The 18,291-nt window shown below is 38.1% G+C and overlaps 1 protein-coding gene across 1 annotated transcript; it reads right to left on the minus strand.

Annotated features, from left to right (window-relative positions):
- Positions 1-899: 899 nt before the first annotated feature.
- slc17a7a (solute carrier family 17 member 7a) lies at positions 900-17,135 on the minus strand. Its single transcript, XM_004071510.5, has 13 exons — positions 16,978-17,135; positions 9,006-9,258; positions 8,739-8,857; positions 8,489-8,603; positions 8,329-8,416; positions 8,090-8,176; positions 7,242-7,384; positions 6,976-7,125; positions 5,438-5,570; positions 4,943-5,053; positions 3,417-3,544; positions 3,267-3,336; positions 900-3,194 (listed from the first exon to the last, which is right to left on the minus strand). Exons 1-13 carry the CDS (start codon positions 17,037-17,039, stop codon positions 2,893-2,895), a joined length of 1,761 nt encoding a protein of 586 aa, XP_004071558.2. The 5' UTR covers positions 17,040-17,135; the 3' UTR covers positions 900-2,892.
- Positions 17,136-18,291: the final 1,156 nt, after the last annotated feature.

Below are 18,291 nucleotides of genomic sequence, written 5' to 3' on the forward strand. Positions count from 1 at the left end.
CAAGACCCCGATTATGAAGTCAAAATGCAATTGTGAAAATCCTGAAAATTATTTAAAATTGATGGCATAACCCATGTTCAAAGCGCTAGAAGTTTTTTTCTCATTACTTTTTAAAAGTTATTTGCAGATAGGAATTTATACATTTTGAGGTTAAAAGAGCGGGATTTTTATAGTTACGTGTGTTTATAATTAAATCTGTCTTGTGATGTAAGCATATGTATGCGATAGATGAAATTAATACCTCTAAGATTCTGACTTGTTTACCAGCACAATGCTTTATAAATGTTAAGTCGGTACTGACAGTCAAGTCACATCGTGGGGATCTTTAGCGCCCTCTTGTGGTCATCAGGATAAATTGACTACTGTAATTAGAACTACTCCCCCCAAGCTATTTCCTGTAAAGTCTGTCAAAAATACAATGTTTAAAAAAATCAGGTCTTTAAATTTTTGTTTAATTTTTTTTTACTTAAAGTAAATAATTAACAAATTTAAAAAATATAGTTTTATCAAAGCTTCCCCTCTCGTCACTAAAAATGTGTGCGAGTCCACCAGTTTTAAGATAAAAAAACATTTCCAAACTCACATCATTTTCTAAAAAGGTGAATGGACATTCATGCATTTACACAAATGAGCGGCACCATTTTTCCTCCTCACTCTCACTTCTCTCTCTGTGACGCTTGGGTTGCCTCATGCTCCCACTGAGTGCATCTGCTGTCCTATCTAATCTTTGCCTAAAATCACAGAGATAATCCAACATCCATCTGTCCTGAAAGAATAAAAAGAGAAATACATTGTACTCTTTATGTACAACATTTAACCTCAATATAACGTGGGACGATAAGGCAAGACGTGAGTGAAAAGCCCTAACAGCATGATTGTGCAGAATCAACACCAGCCTCTTAAACTTCTTAAATCTTTATTTTCTCACAAGGTTATCTCACATTTTATACATTAAATCCCATCTACATGTTTGCATCCTTAAAAATCATCACTTCCTTGTTTTAAACTTATTCTTATACAGATTCCCATCAGATAATGACACATTTCATCGTGAGGGGCGATGACAAAAATGAAACAGCCATAAACTGAAAAAAAATAGGAAACTTGATTAAAGATACACAGCTACAACACTTCACTTGGAAATGAAACTGTTCACAGGAATAATCAGTCAAGTCTTAAAGATGTTGCACTCTAAACAATATAACTTAAAACTCCAACCCTTTGTTAACAGATATCACCAACATATTTTCACTCTTGACATTCTTTTTTTTTTTATTCTTAAATGGAATCTATAAAACTTTCTTGTTGTAATCTATGTATGACTGTGAAGAACTGCAGTCCACATATTGCACAAAAATTAAGTACCTTTGCTAGAAAAACACCCAATTGCTCAGGTGTCATGCCATTGTTACGGAAAGGGTGCTGCTTTGAAAGGGACCGGCTGAACAGAGCACATTCTCTGCAAACCTTTGATTCTAAATTCTTCAAATTCATTCACGTGTGCACGCATTCAATCTGTACTAGCTGTCAGTTCCGCTTGATGGAAATCAGGTGGGTATCATCGAGTGTTGTTTGTAAATGAGAGGAACAGAGGATAGGGCAGGCAGGGTACAGTGCTCATTAAAACATGCTCACCGCACAATTTCCCAGCACCTGCACGCACTGGCTGACACAGATAGGCTGAAAAGCTTTGACCCTCCAACACAGACATGACTTACATGGGGAGAAGAGGGGGGGGGGGGGGGGGGGGGAAACTAGCTGCTTGAACAGAGAGAAAGGCCTGAACAAAATGCAGTTTGTGCAAGCATTTTCAGAAGTACAACTTTTCCAAGCGAGTAAACCGACTGTTGTTTTGGCCCATCTTTTTTGGATGAAGATGGGGGGACTATAAACTTTCAAGCTTCTGATCATCATCCCCAGGAATTTGTGACCTATACTCAGGTCAGATACCCAGGTGAGATTGAGTGTTTGACAGGTTTTAAACTTCATACGTATGGACTGACAAGACATCCAAACACCTTTTTCCTCTCAAAAGTAACAACATGGAAATGGACAGAAAAAACTGTAAAGACATTGCAGAAATGAATCCATACAGACTTACTTAATCATCGAGTGGTTGACCCATTTTCCCAAATATCACCGCTTAAAAAAAAAGGCGCTGTTTTCCATTCATTCCTCTGATTTGAATTGAATGCTATAATTTATCCCTTGTGCTATCTTAGATGACCCCACCCTTACATTGACGTGTTCTCCCTACCATGACAAAGGCGGATAAAGGTGGAAAGATTTCATGTAATCCATGGACACCAGTGAAGATCACAAATCATTGTAGAAAAAAGGTTCAGAGCACTGTCTAGTGGGTCTAGATGACCCAACTCCCAATGTTAAAATGCCTAGGATAGCACAAGGGTTACAAGAAGCAACACCACATTTTGTGATCAGCAATGTTCTCTGCTTGTGTCCTTTCAAAATAAAGTTTAAAAAAAAGGAGAAGAGATTGTGTACACAGTTTACACATGACAGTACAACACAATGCCTGTTGCATGAGCAAACTGTTGCACATGCAAAAGACCAACACACACACACGCACACCGAAGTACACAAACGCTTGCAGGGATTTCGCGGAACAAGACCAGTCACTCTGAACCCAGGAGCAGGGCGGATGTGTGGGAGAAAAGGTCCAATTTAGTCAATTTTGTCTACTTTAAAAAAAAAAACCATCTGATGCCTGCATGTCCGCACACACACACTAGGAAAGAAGCAGACACACACTCTCAACATGCACAAGATGTAAATGTTGTACAAAAGCACACAGCAGGGCATTCTGGTACAGCAGTGGCTCTCATCCTCCCTCGTTCTTTCCTTTCGTTTTCTTTGTGTCAATTCACTCTCTTATGTCAGCTCTTTCTCCTTCTCCCTCTCATGCATGTAGGAGTTGTGTCCTGGAGGTTGAACATACTCCTCAGACTTGTCCCAGTCTGTCACCCATCCCGCTCCTCCTCCTCCTCCTCCTCCTCCTCCTCCTCCTCCATTTGAACCAACCACCGGTTGATTGATGGCTCCGTACTGCCCGCCCCCTCGATATAGTTCCTCAGTCTCATTGGCTAATTCATCCTCATCAATTATGCCACACTTCTCGTCACTTGTGTCCTCAATGTCCGCCCACGGCTGCTTTTCTCCCGATGCAAAGAGTCCTGAACGGGGAAAGAAACGTCTGCATTTAAAGCAGAAACTCTTGGCCAAACATGGATTGATCAGAGTCCTACCATAGAAAACCACTCCTCCATAATGAACCAGTGAAGCTATAAGGAAGACGTACTGCCACTCCTCTCGGGTCTGAAACGATTGAAAGGTTTCCTCTTTAGCACCTCCCACGTAACGTACCTTCAAGCTTTCACAGGTTTTGGAATAATCACCTTGTGTTTGGTCATGGCTCCAACGATGAGAGGACACACCATTCCAGATAAAGTACCAACGCCGTTTGAGATGCCCATCAGTATGCTGGCATATCGAGGGGCGATATCCAAGTGATTGACATTAAACCCTGAAGGAGAGAACACAAACAGCTCTGGGTGATGTTGCTGAAAGTTATAGTCTCTGTAAGACAGATGCACTTACAGTAGGTGAGACGGACTAGTATGGGAGAGAAGGATGTGCAGATGAGCAATAGCATCTACTTTTACTTGTACCTCCCAGGTGTATAAATTATGAATAAAGTGTCTCTCAGCCCAGAATCAGAGGGACTGCTGTGCTGAACAGCCTGCAGGTTTCTTTTTTCAATTTTAGAACAAAACTACCATCATTAGTAAACAAACCTTAGATATTTTTGTTTTTTTTCAGCTCTATACTGCCATCTTAATTCAGTTTGGAGCTGGTGTGCTTAAAAAATGCTGTAAAAATTATTATTCAACAAAATACAACTCTTTCGGATGATTGTGTTGTCAAACATGTGAAACTGCTCTTCTGGAAACAAACAACATGAACTTTTTTTTCTTGTAACTACTTGGATAATTAAAGCAGGAGCTGCTTTACTTCTCTCACTATAAAGTAGGTTTTCATTTTAAGTATTGATGTTCTTGTTAAATCATTTAACCCTTGTGCTATCCTAGGCACTTTAACATTGGGAGTTGGGTCATCTAGACCCTACAAGACAGTGTGCTGAACCTTTTTTCTTCAATGATTTGTGATCTTCACGGGTGTCCATGGATTACATGAAATCCTCTCCACCTTTATCCACCTTTGTCATGGTAGGAAGAACACGTCAATGGTCCTCTTGACCCCATAGGATGGCACAAGGGTTAAGAGGGTTTTGTAAAGATTTATGGAGCATGTTTCCAGGATTTTTGTTGAAATATGTACAAACCAAGCCGAGCATTTGTACTGGGCTTAAAAATAACCAATGAATGGAATCTAGTTGATCGTCACTTACAGAATCCTGTTGAGATTTTTGCATTTAATGCGTAAAATGCTTCCATTGCTTCCATAATGCATTTTCTTTTATTTTTAGTAGGAAAAATAATTTTTCTTTTTTAAATGTTAGATGTAATTACATTTAAAAAAATGAAAGAACATTTAAAATGTAACTATGACAGCTAGCCCTGCTTTGCTGCAAACATGAGTTTTATTTTTATTTATTTATTTTTTTGCTTAAATGAAACAGTGACAAATTGATTTTGCACTCAGGAGCAGTTTGGGGCGTTTTCCAGATGTATAGATCTCTTGATCCCCTTAGACACAATCACCTGCAGTGATCAAGCTTTAAAATTAGCCTCATTAAATCTTAAAATGTATGCCTAAAGTCATGTCTAGTGAATGCTGCAGCTGATCTAACAGTTGATGAGGCCTAAAGAATAAAAAAAAAATCGACTTGACTGAAAACTTATAATGTTGAAAGTTAAACGGAATCCGTTTTTTTGGTAAAAGCCCTTGTGAGGTCACTCACCTGAGATGGCAAAGCCGCTGAATCCAACAGCGAGAACCAAGAAACTAATAGCAATAACTTTGGTGTGAGAGTATCCCACCACTAGCAGGAGGGTGGCCTCCATTCCAAACCCTGAAACAGGGAAAAAGCCATCATAAAAACAAGAAGCAAACCAACACAAAGTAGTGTGATCCAAATATGTTAAAAATATCTTGTGAGTTTGTCAGCGCATGCTGATGTGACCTTTAGGTTCTGCTAAAATATTAATATGATTCTAAAGATGCCAGCTGCTGCTCTTCATTCCTAGTGGAAAATGAATAAAAATGTCACATAAACAGTTTTAAGTGGGTTTGTTCAGGAATTTGTTCCTTTTTAGTTATTTTTTCAACTCCAAAAAAAAAACTCTCCTTGTGTTTGATTTATTACATTGCTTTTAAAAACAACAACAAAAAAGTAGTTTGCTGTGTGTTTTTCTTACAGTTCTCTCCTGCACTGGCCTTGACTTTAAAGCCTCACCTCCACAGTTCATGAGCTTCCTGACGTTGGTGGTGGTCATCAGGTTGTGACTCCTCAGGTAGTCAGCCAGCTGGCCGCCAATAGGCACAATGATCGTCATCACCAGATGGGGCAGAGCGGACACCATCCCCACCTGAAAGACAATGACGGGGGGGAGACGTGGCGCTGCAGTGTGAAACACAAGGCAAAGCACTTTTCTGTTCTCTGAAAATAGGTTCACTAAAACTCGAGTGTCTTTTTGGACCCAGTATATGTTTTCATTTAATTTTTTCCTTAGTTTTTCACAAAACTAAGACATTTCATTTATTTTATTAACCTTTTTTTAACCAGGTAAAACCCATTGAGATCAACATCTCTTTTGCAAGGGTCAAGAGGTCAGCAGCACACATCATGCATCATGATAACAATATAAAATGAACCCATGGAACGGTTTTTCTTTAAAATTTAAGATTAAAATAAGGTAAGATGACTTAGTGTTATAAAAGGCAATAGACGTAAAACAGTCAGGCATATTCGGGTGTATTTTATTTTGTAGGCCTCTCTAAGTAGGGGAGCAAATGTACATTTTATTTCAATACATCCAAGTATGAAACATATTCTCACAATGCTATAAATTTAACTAAATTTTAAACCATTTGACTTAATAGGACTTTTTTCTTTTGATAAAATAATCAAATTTAACGGTAAATCGCCACATACTTTAAAGAATAAAGCATAAACTCACAGAGGTTTATTTATTTATTAAGGAAAGTACAAAATATTAAAGATCATTTCAAAATAGGAAAGATCAAAATGAGGGTTTTTTGCAGCGTTCCTCACTTGCCTCTACAGTCACCAGGCAGATAACACAGAACAAGATGAAACATGGATCCAGATTAAGTATCTCAGTAAAAACACTGATAAACACTAGTCCTTAACTGGGAGACTAGATGATAGTTGATGATAAACTCGGTTAAAGTGAGTTTTGAAAGTTTGTACACTCTTTTATGGATGGTAGGAGGCTCTCCTGGATTTTACTGGGTTTAAGAAAAACAACGTTTTACCAAAAGTTGTTTTACTTTCTCTATAGGAAGTCCAGGTCCTGTTTTTCAATGTTTAACGTGAGAGAAAGTTGATTTTTTAAATTCTAACATGGATGGTTCTAAACAATGCTAATTGTAAATATGTGCCAAAAAGTGACTAAGTAAAGTATTTACATAAAATTACGAAAATGATTCAAGACAACATTTGTAATACGACTTTGTCATTTTTCAGCACCTGTGAAAAATAATGGAATCCGTCAGACAGTTTTGTATCTATTTGACCAATTTCATAATATTTAGAAAGTAAAAACAAAAGTGAAAACATCCTATCTTCTTTAAAAAGTTCAAGTTGATGATCTGACAACTTGGTTCTTTCTTTCTTTCTTATTTGACTTTCTTTTCCTGTTTGACCAAAGAACATTTTTTTACATGCAAAAATAAGCAGGCGATGACAAATGTTTGCAGAGACTCGCAAACATGTGAAGGAAAGATTATTTCTTTTTGGTTTAGACTCACCTTGCTGATTTCAAAGCCAAAGACTTCTTCAAAGTAAGCGGGTTGGCTGATGAGCAGGAGGTAGAAGGTCCAGCTCCTGCAGAAGTTGGCCACAATGATGGCGTAGACCGGCATGGACGTGAAGAACTGTCTCCATGGAGTTTTAAATTTCTGCAACCGAAAGCCACACAGCATCAGAGGCAACAACTGACTTAAGTGGGAATGATGCTCACAAGAAAATCTAATGGAAGGAAGCAGAGCATTTGGACCGAGGGGCATCAGTTTACCTGAAGGGGATTAAGAAATGACGAAGACTCCCCGATTGCCTCTTCTATGTATTTCCTCTCCTCAGCTGTGATTGTGGGGTGGGCAGCTGGGCTTTCGTATGACACCAGGATCCAAAACAAGTACCAGAAGATCCCAAAGCTGCCTGAGAAAACAAGACAGACATTAGAAAAAGGAGGAAGAAGAGTTAAAGGAAATGATGAAGAAAGGTTAAAAAGTTAAAAGCAGAAACTCAGTTTTCCAAAAGCCAAAGAAAGAAAAAAAAATGTACTAAAAGAGCCACTCTGTCAAAATGGTGTTTTTGGTGTTTCTAACATTTTTCTGATGATGGAGGACATTTAGCAAGAAAATATAACTTTAACTTTGCATTTCTGAGTATTTCTTTATTCAATTCATTGTGAATCAGGAGCAGATAAAGAATTTGAGAAAGATTGTGGAAAGTATTATGGGCGGGCCACAAGCTCCCTGCTCTACTCTAGTCTGAAGCATCCACTTGCAGACAAATGGATCCATGTAAGTCTTTGTTTTCCTCGTTCCAGCTGGTATCTGGCTCAAAACTACATAGCCCCAATATTCCTCAATATTTTTGTTGCACCGGTAATATTAGGTTGGGGTTATGAGGGGCTGTAAGCTTGTGGGAGCCGCTCTGCAGAAACTACGTTTTTGTTTTTGGCTAAAAATGGCATAAACATAGTTAAAATAGATCAAAAGATGATTGGAGTTGGTCTTTAACTGAACTGTAAATGGAGATGTTGCTGACATTTGGACTTTCACAGTGCAGAAGAGATTTTTTCCCAAAAATGATGATAGTGCAGCTGATTAACAACAATAGGAGTATGAGGGTACTAACCATAGACATAAAATACAGAAGGCCACCCGATGTATTGCACCAGTATCCCAGCTAAAGGCATCGCCACTACTGCCCCTGCATAGGATCCTGAGAATTCACACAAAAAATACAGCAAAATCATTTTTATTCCACAAACTTTTCATTAAGTTTATTTTAAAAGATTTTTAATAAGTCTTTTGACTAGAGCCATTCTTAAAATCAGATCCAAAGAGGGCCGCAGAATTCTGGGAAAATGTTACCACAAAAGGCTGTTGTGGCTAACCGACTTCTCTCGAGAGGAGGCGCCCACTTAGCCCAGATCCCATGGCAGGCAGGGTATGATACACCCTGAGGGGCAAAATACAGTCAAGGAAAGTCCAACAAGACAACACGCACGCACTCACAACCTCTGTGCTGTACCTCAACAAGGCCTTGACATATCCTGACAAGGATGACGCAGCTATAATGGCAGCGAGCCGCAGATGGAATCAGCATGTTGAGGGTGGATGTGGCCACAATGGCGAACCCAAACACTCTTAAACACAAAAAAGGACAAACAACTCAGACTGAGCAATGAGAATATATGGAAAGATGCCACACAGATCGTCAGGATGTGTGATGATCAGCAGTAAAATAGGACATTTTGGGCTGTGATTGAGCACAAACTGACCTGTTTGCTGCAAATTTTTGACATATAAATCCACCCGGGATCTGTGTGACTATGTAGCCCCAGAAGAAGGAGCCATGGATCATCCCCACTGTCTCTGGATCCCAGGTGAACTGTGCAGCCTGTAGGGATGAAAGGGATGACAATCATTAGTTTGAACTCATTGAAATGACATTGCTTGACTATGTATTGCTTTTTCAGGAATTCAACGTCATATCCATGTCAGTGAGAAACAATATCACTTTCATTCACTTCATTTTTGCCTCTTACCACAAGCACTTCCTTGTTGCCTTTGTAGACTGTGTGGTCGTTGACCATGCTTACGATGGCCACACCGAGGTTGCAGCGGATACCAAAAGAGATGCAGAACCCCAGGCCAGACAGGATGGCGATGATGTACCGCCTGGGGAGACCGAAGCAGGTACAGTCCACCACGGGCATTTCCTTCTCCTCCACCAGCTCAGGGCGGCCCTCTGCCGACAACTCAATGGTTTCTCCATTTGGTTGGCGTTTCTCGATCAACCTTAGAGCAGAGAAACATAGGAAGATGCAGGGATACATTTAAAAAAAAGTTGAGATCCTAGAAAGTCTTTTGTTGTCTGTTAATAAAATTAAATATTATTAACAAATGCTATTTTAATTATAATAATTATAATTATAATAATCTGTGGAAATCTGTGTGGAATACAGTTTCGGAGTCTATTTTATGAACTTTCTTTTGAAGTACAATCTCGTACGCCAACTGTAAACAAAAACAAAAAAAGTTGATGTTCTGGAATACTTTGTAATTCCAGTTTTAGTTAGTACAGTAACTATTTATTTTAGTCTATAGACTAAAGTAATAGCATTTAAGTAGTTTAAAAGTGTGTTGACGTGAAAATATCTAGAGTTTTCTAGAGGTCTGAGGTTGCCTGTGAATATTTTATTCAATATCTGTGTGTTTAATGTTACTTCACTGTTTTTAACCAAAAGCTACTTTGTTCTTGGCCAACAGAGGAATCTCTTAAATTGTAGTAAGTACTTAAATGCTCAACTAGCCTTATAGATATTCAAAGAAACCCAAAAAGTAATACTATCAAGTCACAACTAAAACCGGTGACAATTCAGGTGGGAAACATAATCATCGTCTGAAAATACGGTCCGATAGTTTAAATTTTATGTGTCTAAAAATTCAGTCTCACAGCACCAAGATGTATTTTTGTTTTTTCTTTACCAATGTCCTGTTTTGCGTCACAGATTCACATCGTTTGTGTGTCCGTCTCGCATGGACACGCGCCTCCATGCAGACAGCCTGCTCCATGTTGGGGTCGTGTCCGACTTGGTGAGTCGCAGCATGTGGAAGCAGCTGTCACTAGTTAAATAGCAAAGGCTGCATGTGTCTTTTTTTTTTCTTGTCCTCTCTTAAGGACCTGAAGCCGCACTGGTGCTTTTTAATTGGTAAACTAAAACTAAAAAAATAAATCATTTTTTTTTAATTTACAGTCAACAACAGCATTCAAACCAAATGGTATATTTACTGCATGAAGTTTCTTTTTCCATTTTTTTAAACAAACGTTCAAATGTAATATTTTTAAATTGATTGTGGTCATAAAAAAATCTTTCATCAGATGTGACCAGTCAATGTTTTAAGAGGCAAACCTAATTTTTTTTCCTGCATCAACTAAAATATTGCAAATTTCGTTTAACCGCACACATCTAAAGGATGTCAGCAATATCTTAAGTTATTGTTTAACATGCACCACTTCTATCTTTATCAAGTAGCACCTTCCTGGGTCGCATTTTTCCACAGGAGTCACACAGAGAAGTCAGAAGAGAGGCCATCTGTGTTTTACAGCCCAAATACCCTCAACAACAGTTCCCCACTAACACACACACACTCGACCAGCATACCTCTGCTTAATGAGACACAATGCCACAGTTTCCAACATGTTCCTATTTTATCATAGTTGTGTGTTTGGTTTTTTTCGACATGTTTCAGTTCACTGCAATGCACAGCCATGTGCCAACAATCCACTTTGCGTTAGGCTGATCCAGTTAGTCAATGAGCTGGAGAATCATCATCAGAAAAAAAAGACGTGATGGAGGTTTTAAGGAGTGCTGTACTTTTAAGCAAATAAAATTGGGCTTCAATATGTCCCAAAATAAGACTGTCGTGATGATAACTTATTCAGGAAGGTTAACACAAACAGAGTCAGACTGTGGAGCTGGTTAATTATTGATATGTTTTTGAGTCAGATAAATAATTCACTCCTGCTTTTACACCGTAATCTGTCACTATCTATTTATCTGTTGGCTTGCATGCCCTGTTCTCTGCCTGTTTCACACAAGATGTTGTTACAGCTATGCATGTGGATTGCTCTCCCTCCCCCCATTTCCACACAGCAGCTTGTAATCTCTTTGCAATCACAGAACACTGAAAATAAAATAAAAAAGCATTTTTTATATATGCAAATGCAATAAATAAATCGTGAATCTGTGATCCCAAAGGATTCAACACGATGGATAACAGAGGAGAAATACTTCATGAAGCAACGCTCTTGGATCTGTAGGAGATTAACAGGCATGCAGACTTTCTCGCTCTCTTAATCTGCCTCAGCGTTCAGATTAGGATTACAAAAATGATTTACTTCCGGAAATGAATATGGAGGGGCAGTTGCACTCTGAACATGGTTCTGTACATTCCATCGTTTTGTCACGTTTCACGCTGACCCGATTCAAGAAACACTTCATATTGAAGGGATTTGGTAATTAATGCTCTCAACATGGCTGCAGGATGGTGGAGTGGATGGCACTGGAAGATCCTGCATGATTTGAATCACCACTGAGTTCTTAGGTTTGGATTTTATCTGAAAACTCCAGCTTCTTCCCACAGTCTAAAAAAGACTTCATGTGTTGATGGGTGTCTCTATATTTTCCCTTGGTAGCATGTGACTCTAGTAACCTGCTCCAGGTGTATTTCCCCTGAACCCTGTAGTTGGGACGTACTGTCATAACCACCCCTGCACAGGACTAAGTGGGAATGGAGGATGGATGTACACTCACTTCTCTGAATTACTATATTAATTTAAGAGATATGTAGACACATCTAACAATAAAAAAAGAATGAAAATGTCTATTCGCACGTATTTTTCGAAATACATCCGGTCGGTCCAGAACTTTTTTCTTGGCTGCACAGACCCAGAGAAAGGCTACAAGGTTAGGATTACGGTTGTGGTTAGGGTTAAACCACCAAATAGTTCCTAAGCGTGATTGTGTCTGCAGCTCACCGCTCCTCCAAGGGATGAATCAAATGCAGATAAACATTTTGCATACCTAGGTGTGTGACAGATAATGGAACTTTAAGTTTGAGTTTTATTTTAACTACAACAAAATGCAACCTTGGACTAACTTAAAATATCTGCGGGCAATGCAGCAAAGCGTGTCTAGGCCATACATATTACATGTGGCAAATTGAATTTCTACCACGTAATGTGCTGCTCACACGGAAAACCGTGCATATACCATCAACCAAAAATAACTGCATATTATTAGCAATGAGTCTTAGCTTAAAGTTCCACTCCAATCTTCTTTTGATCTATTTTAAAAGCATTTCCAGGGGTCTTTTGATTAAGATTGTGCCACTTTCAAGCCAACAGTTTCAGGACAGTTTCTGCAGAGCGGCAGGAGTTCCTTAGAAATTCGCTCCTGGTTGCGTGCAGAGCAACCCCGCCCCCCCTTCCCTTCTCTGTTACTGAGAGCTCAAAGCAGGCAGGTTGTGGCCCGCCCAGAGTATTTTCTGCCACAAATACAGTCTTTCTTTTCCAACTGGATTTTTTCCTCTGCTCCTGAATCACAACAATTTTTTAATAAAGTAATTATTCAGAAATGAAAATTTGAGCTTACTTTTCTTTATACATGTCCCTCAAAAATGTCACAAGAACATGTACACAAACACAATTTTTAACGGAGTGGGTCTTTAGGAAGAAACTGCCCTCGCAATTAAGTTCCTCAGTGCTGAACAAATGTGCTGACACGCCCAAAGTCAATCTCTTCCTTCAGAGTTGGGAAGGCCTTCAGGAGCAGCTTCATTAGCCATCAGCAGGCTGCAGCCTGACACCTGCCCATATGGTACGAGCTAACGAGACAAGCCCACAGCAAACGCTGCTTAATTACAGATGCCTTCCTCTAAAGGGCAAATAACCCAGTGAGTCCAAAATAGTAGAACTGTAAATAACAAATGTGGGGAGTTAAAGAGCTCATCAACCTGCGATCTAAATGCTTTTGGTGAGTTAGCTGCTAAGTTAGGATGCAGCATACATATTTGTTCTCATTTAGAGCTCAAAGTACTGACGGGGAGCAACTCCCATGGAGCTCCTTTTTTTTTGGTTTAGGGAGGAGGTGACGGTCCTCACATCACGAGTCAGAAACCAAAAGGAGCCCCAAAATATACCACGACCCTCATATAAACAGATTTAGGATTTTGATCGACGCGTTAAATATTACAATACAGTTGTCTCCATGGGCCAAAAACATTAAATTTGTAATAAAATGCAATAGCTGATAGCTAAACTAAACAGGCTAAGCTAAACTTCCCTTAGACCCTCTTTCTCTTCACAGCCTTAAAACAATTAAACTAAAATGATAAAATACACAGAATGGCCTCAACACATTCATTGGTTGATTCATTTTAGCATTAATTCCACAAAAAGTAAAATTATAATTATTTAATTATATTTATTTTACTTATATATACTTATACGTAAGGAAAAATGATAAAGAAAGGTTTTTACTGGGTTATTGTGGATCATTGGTTTAATCCACACAATTTAAATATCTGATTTCCTTTGAATAAAAGCTGAGCAGATATTTGGTTAATGCCAAAATGTTACATCTTGTTATTTTTTAGCATAATTGCCCATATCCTGCTGGATTGTCATTGAAAAAACAATAAAAACGATTTTTAGAAAGGATTTTGGTTCTTTATTGTTAAAACTGTACAATTAACATTGTATTTTGTAAATAAAGTATTTAAACTAATTCAATCATATGTGGAGTCAATCTGAGGCTATTGGAAGGCAGCAAAAAAAACAAAAGACTTTTTCGTCTGTATGTAGATAAAGCAAGGATTTAACATTTGAATTTATAAAATTGCATCATGTCCAAAGTTACAGAAAGGTTGGATCCACACCAGCAGCTTTGGGGCAACATGAGGGTGAGCAATGTGGCAAAAGTTAGACATAAAAGTGTTGCAAAAAATTAAATTCAAACTTCATCTTTATGACTGGAGATTATTGCAGTTTATGTATCTGCAATAACCTGGAATTTTGACAAAATATTAGTGCGTCTCATATGATCGATGTCCTTTGTAATAAAGGACATCGATCACATGAGACGCACTAATATTTTACGAGGAAGTCAGGAAAAGAGCAAGAGAGTAAAACTATTACACAACCTCAAATGCCCTGCTGAGTGTTCCTCATGTATTCCATTCTTTGCCTTTTCTTTTCCAGCAAACAGGAAAATGAGTTTATTTGATTATTAATCATATAATGAAATTATTCTGTTACACTGTAATATTAATATTGGTGTCTCCCCCTTTCTTTGTGAGTCTCTCACCGTTCCTGAAGTGAACAGATTGGGTCTCTGTGGGACTGTGTCACCCTGGGAGACGCCCTCCTTCCCATTCTGTCACTTTGCCTTTTTACCCCTCTTTTCTGTGGAAACACACCATCTATTGTAGAATTAACCACTATACCCAAATAACAACCTGCATGACCTTCGTGAACTCAGTATTTAAAAACTACAGATTGCGTATCACCTTACGTTTCAGTTGGCCATTATCAGTTTAAACTAGTGGAAAAAAATGAAAATGATTTATTGAAAGTGTGTGGTTTTTTTTAAAACTCCAACCAAGCAATTGAAGCAGTTCAGACATGCAGAAGCTGCACTGATATCATGCATACTAACAACACCGCTGCCAGAAACCAGCCATGCGGGGTGGTTGCAGCTGACTCTACAAACTGCTCGGCTGCAGTAAATACATCATCTGTGAATGCTTTTGCACAAACCTGCATGGATGTCAGCATGCTTTTACAAATACACACGAAAAATACCAAGAAAGCTTTTTTCTTAAACAGTTTTCAAAAGCACCCTTTTGCAAAAGGGCATAAAAATAAGAAATCCGCTGACAAAAAACTGGTACAAACCTCTGAATTGGAAATATTTCTAATAATTACTGCAGAATTTCTTGCCTGAATATTTTATTCGGAATGAAAACTGGAAGGTGGGAACACAGAAATGCACTCTGCTGCACGTAAAATGGATTAAATATGGATTACTTGTTATATTATGTGTTGGATTGGATGTTGTTGAAACATAAGCTTTCACAGTGCGGTGAAGCAATCCTGCAGATGCACTGGTCAATTCATTTTAAAGTCTTTTAATAACTGGTGGAGAACATTTTTATGTGAGAAAGCCTGTAAGATACGTGAACTTTATGATTATGGTTCAGGTTAGAGAGTGTTGGATAAATGTGCATGCAATTTTTAAGGCTTTTGTTAAAAAATGTAAAGGTATTGAACAGATGTGGAGTTTCTGTGTGTTTAATATAGAAACAAGAAATGCATTCTGATAGAGAAAATGTCTAAATAATAGATGAACTCCTGGCTGCTTCCATCAGGGGCATCACGGTTTTCTCTATGCAGTGGTGAGATTGCTCTCATCTAGTTACATCATTCAGGGAAGTCTTGTGTTCCAATTCTTACTTTTATTTTTATAAGTGGCAGAAAAAAAACATGTTTACACAATGCTTAATTTTATTTGTACCTACAAGTCTTGTTAAAAATAAAAGTTACTTGATCAGCTGAAAAAATGTGCTCTAAAGTTTGAATCGGCTCCAGCACATCAAATTTCTATCAGCATCCACTCAGGCTGTGTGCACACATGGCGTCCGACCAATGAGAGAGAAAGAGAAAAAGCCTGAGATTTGTCAAATCCAGGAGACCTCAGTCGATTGAAAATGTCCCATGCCTGTGCATCAGCAGATGAAGGAGGAGACAGCGGCTGGAGGAAGTGACATGGGCCGGGATGGAGAGAGTGGGAGGGGAGAGTTCAGGGATTTGCATGGCTCGACAGCTGGACTGAAAAACAGGCTATTTCAGGACGGGATTTATACGTTTGGTTGCTACCTCAAATCCAGAGAGTGAAAGCTTAACATTATTGCAAGTAGCTCCGTCAGTGTTTTTAATCTCTTTCTTTTTTACCTTGACATTTTGGGTCCGTCAACCCATAAATTGACATATAATTCATTTATGTTGATTGTTTTTAAGTGCTGAACCGGCAAAAGTTGACGAGGAATTGACCATATAAATGACTTTATCCATGGTACTTGAAAATGTATCAATTAAACTGTCATTGTTAAATTTCTTATTCAACGGGAAAAATGTTTTAGAAATTATTTGGAAGTTCCTTGAAAAATCCTTAACATGCTATAAATCCAAAAGAGGCTCAGGAAAAACCATTTTCAATCCAACTTAACCACAATCAGTGATTTAAAAACATTACACATGTATTCCACTGTTTCAACAAATTCACTTCTGAAAAATAAAGTTTTACAAACTGTCAATCAGTATAATTTCGAAGAAATAAGAACTAGATAGATAGATAGATAGATAGATAGATAGATAGATAGATAGATAGATAGATAGATAGATAGATAGATAGATAGATAGATAGATAGATAGATAGATAGATAGATAGATAGATAGATAGATAGATAGATAGATAGATAGATAGATAGATAGATAGATAGATAGATAGATGGCATCTGAGTATCGTGCAGGTCATGGCACTAAGGCACGGAAAGATTACATAACCAGACTTTCTTCTAATCTGAAATATCGCTTTGACCACAACTGACAAATATAATCAACTATAGAAAAATAATTTACACAAAAGAAGCAACATAATAGGAATTACGATTTATTTTTCTTCACCTCATCCATTTTAACCACTTTTTAAAGTCTAAACACTATAAACGCACTGCGCACAGCCGATTTCGTGATATCTGGGAACTCCAAACTAACAGCTGGATATCTCCTAGATTGAAAAAATATATATTTTTTATTTATTCAAAAGTTACTGGCTGTGGGACATGATGAGCGCGTGGAAACCCACCATAACGCCTCAGCATCCGCGCACCAAAACGCGTAAAAACCTGGCACAGGTCAGGAAAGTGGAAGGACCGTTTGTCATAAATTCATACCTGTGAATTTTCCCCAGAGTTTTGCCCGCCACAGCCTTGAACCTGTCTGGTCGGATCTCCATCCTTGCAGCTTTGACCCGGCCGGTGTGCTGATGTCCTGCGCGCGCGCCTTTCGTGCCTGAGCGCGCACCGTTCCTCTCAGGCTCTCTATCTCACCCCTCCCTGCACGGACCTGCACACTCCCCTCAGCTGGGCCGCAGGCAGGTGTACAAACCTCCTACCTCCAGTTTAAATTCGGGCAGACTTTGATAAATTTTGATATAACGAGGTTTACTGACAAAGAGAAACAGTAGAAAACTCCAAATGAGCAGATAAACTAGATTTTAGCACAATTTAGTGAACACAAACTCAAGTGAGAAGCCGTTTTAGTGTCAACAATAAAAATATTATCTATTAAGTGCAATTTTTTCCCCATGATTGTTATTCAGAGGAGTTGATGGTTATAAAATAAAAATAAAAACACGTAGGTAGACTTTTTATGATGTGGAATTCTGACACAGCCGGTGACATAAAAGAATGTGCAGTTATGAAAAACCTTTAAGTATAAAGTTTTTAAACAAGATTACATTTTATTGCATATCAAAGTACCTAAATGCTATCATAACATAAATTAGATTCTTCTCGGGCTATTATAATAAAATATTTATGCACTTTGAGTGAGTCTGAGAAAGTTCACATAAATTAAGGCATTAAGGTAAACAAGTGAATTTGTTAATAATGTATTTTAAAATCCTATACCTGCACATACACATGATTAAATGGCACACATCTTTATCTACATTAATTTGTAACTGTTTTCTATAGTGTCAATATTTTGTTTTTCTGAAGGTGTTTTTTCCCAACTTAAGAATCAGAGAACTACATAATAGTGATAAAGATTTAAAGAAAAAAAGAATCAGCTTTAAAAATAAAGGACATTCAACATTTTTTCTATATTTTCAAAAAAAGTAAGTGTGTTGTCATATAAGAACTTGTGACCTACAAATTTCCTCTTTGTAGTTACATCTTAACCTGTTAAGACCCAAGCTAATATTTGAGTTAACCCTCTATAAGAAGCAGAATTAACTACTGCGGTAATATCAACCCATGAGGATGCCAGATCTAAAGAGTTTAATAAATGCAAGAAACTATACTCAACAGGATTAAAATAGTATTGAAAGGATGTAAAAACTAGGTGAACCCGGCAGTTTTTAACTAGAAGAAGATTGAGTTTGAATACAGCCTCCTTAATTTCTTCAAGGACGTATTAACCCTTGTGCTATCTTAGATGACCCCACCCTTACATTGACGTGTTATTCCTACCATGACAAAGGT

This window comes from Oryzias latipes, chromosome 8, assembly GCF_053564925.1.
Source record: "Oryzias latipes strain Hd-rR chromosome 8, Olatipes_Hd-rR_3.1".
NCBI classification, from domain to species: domain Eukaryota; kingdom Metazoa; phylum Chordata; class Actinopteri; order Beloniformes; family Adrianichthyidae; genus Oryzias; species Oryzias latipes.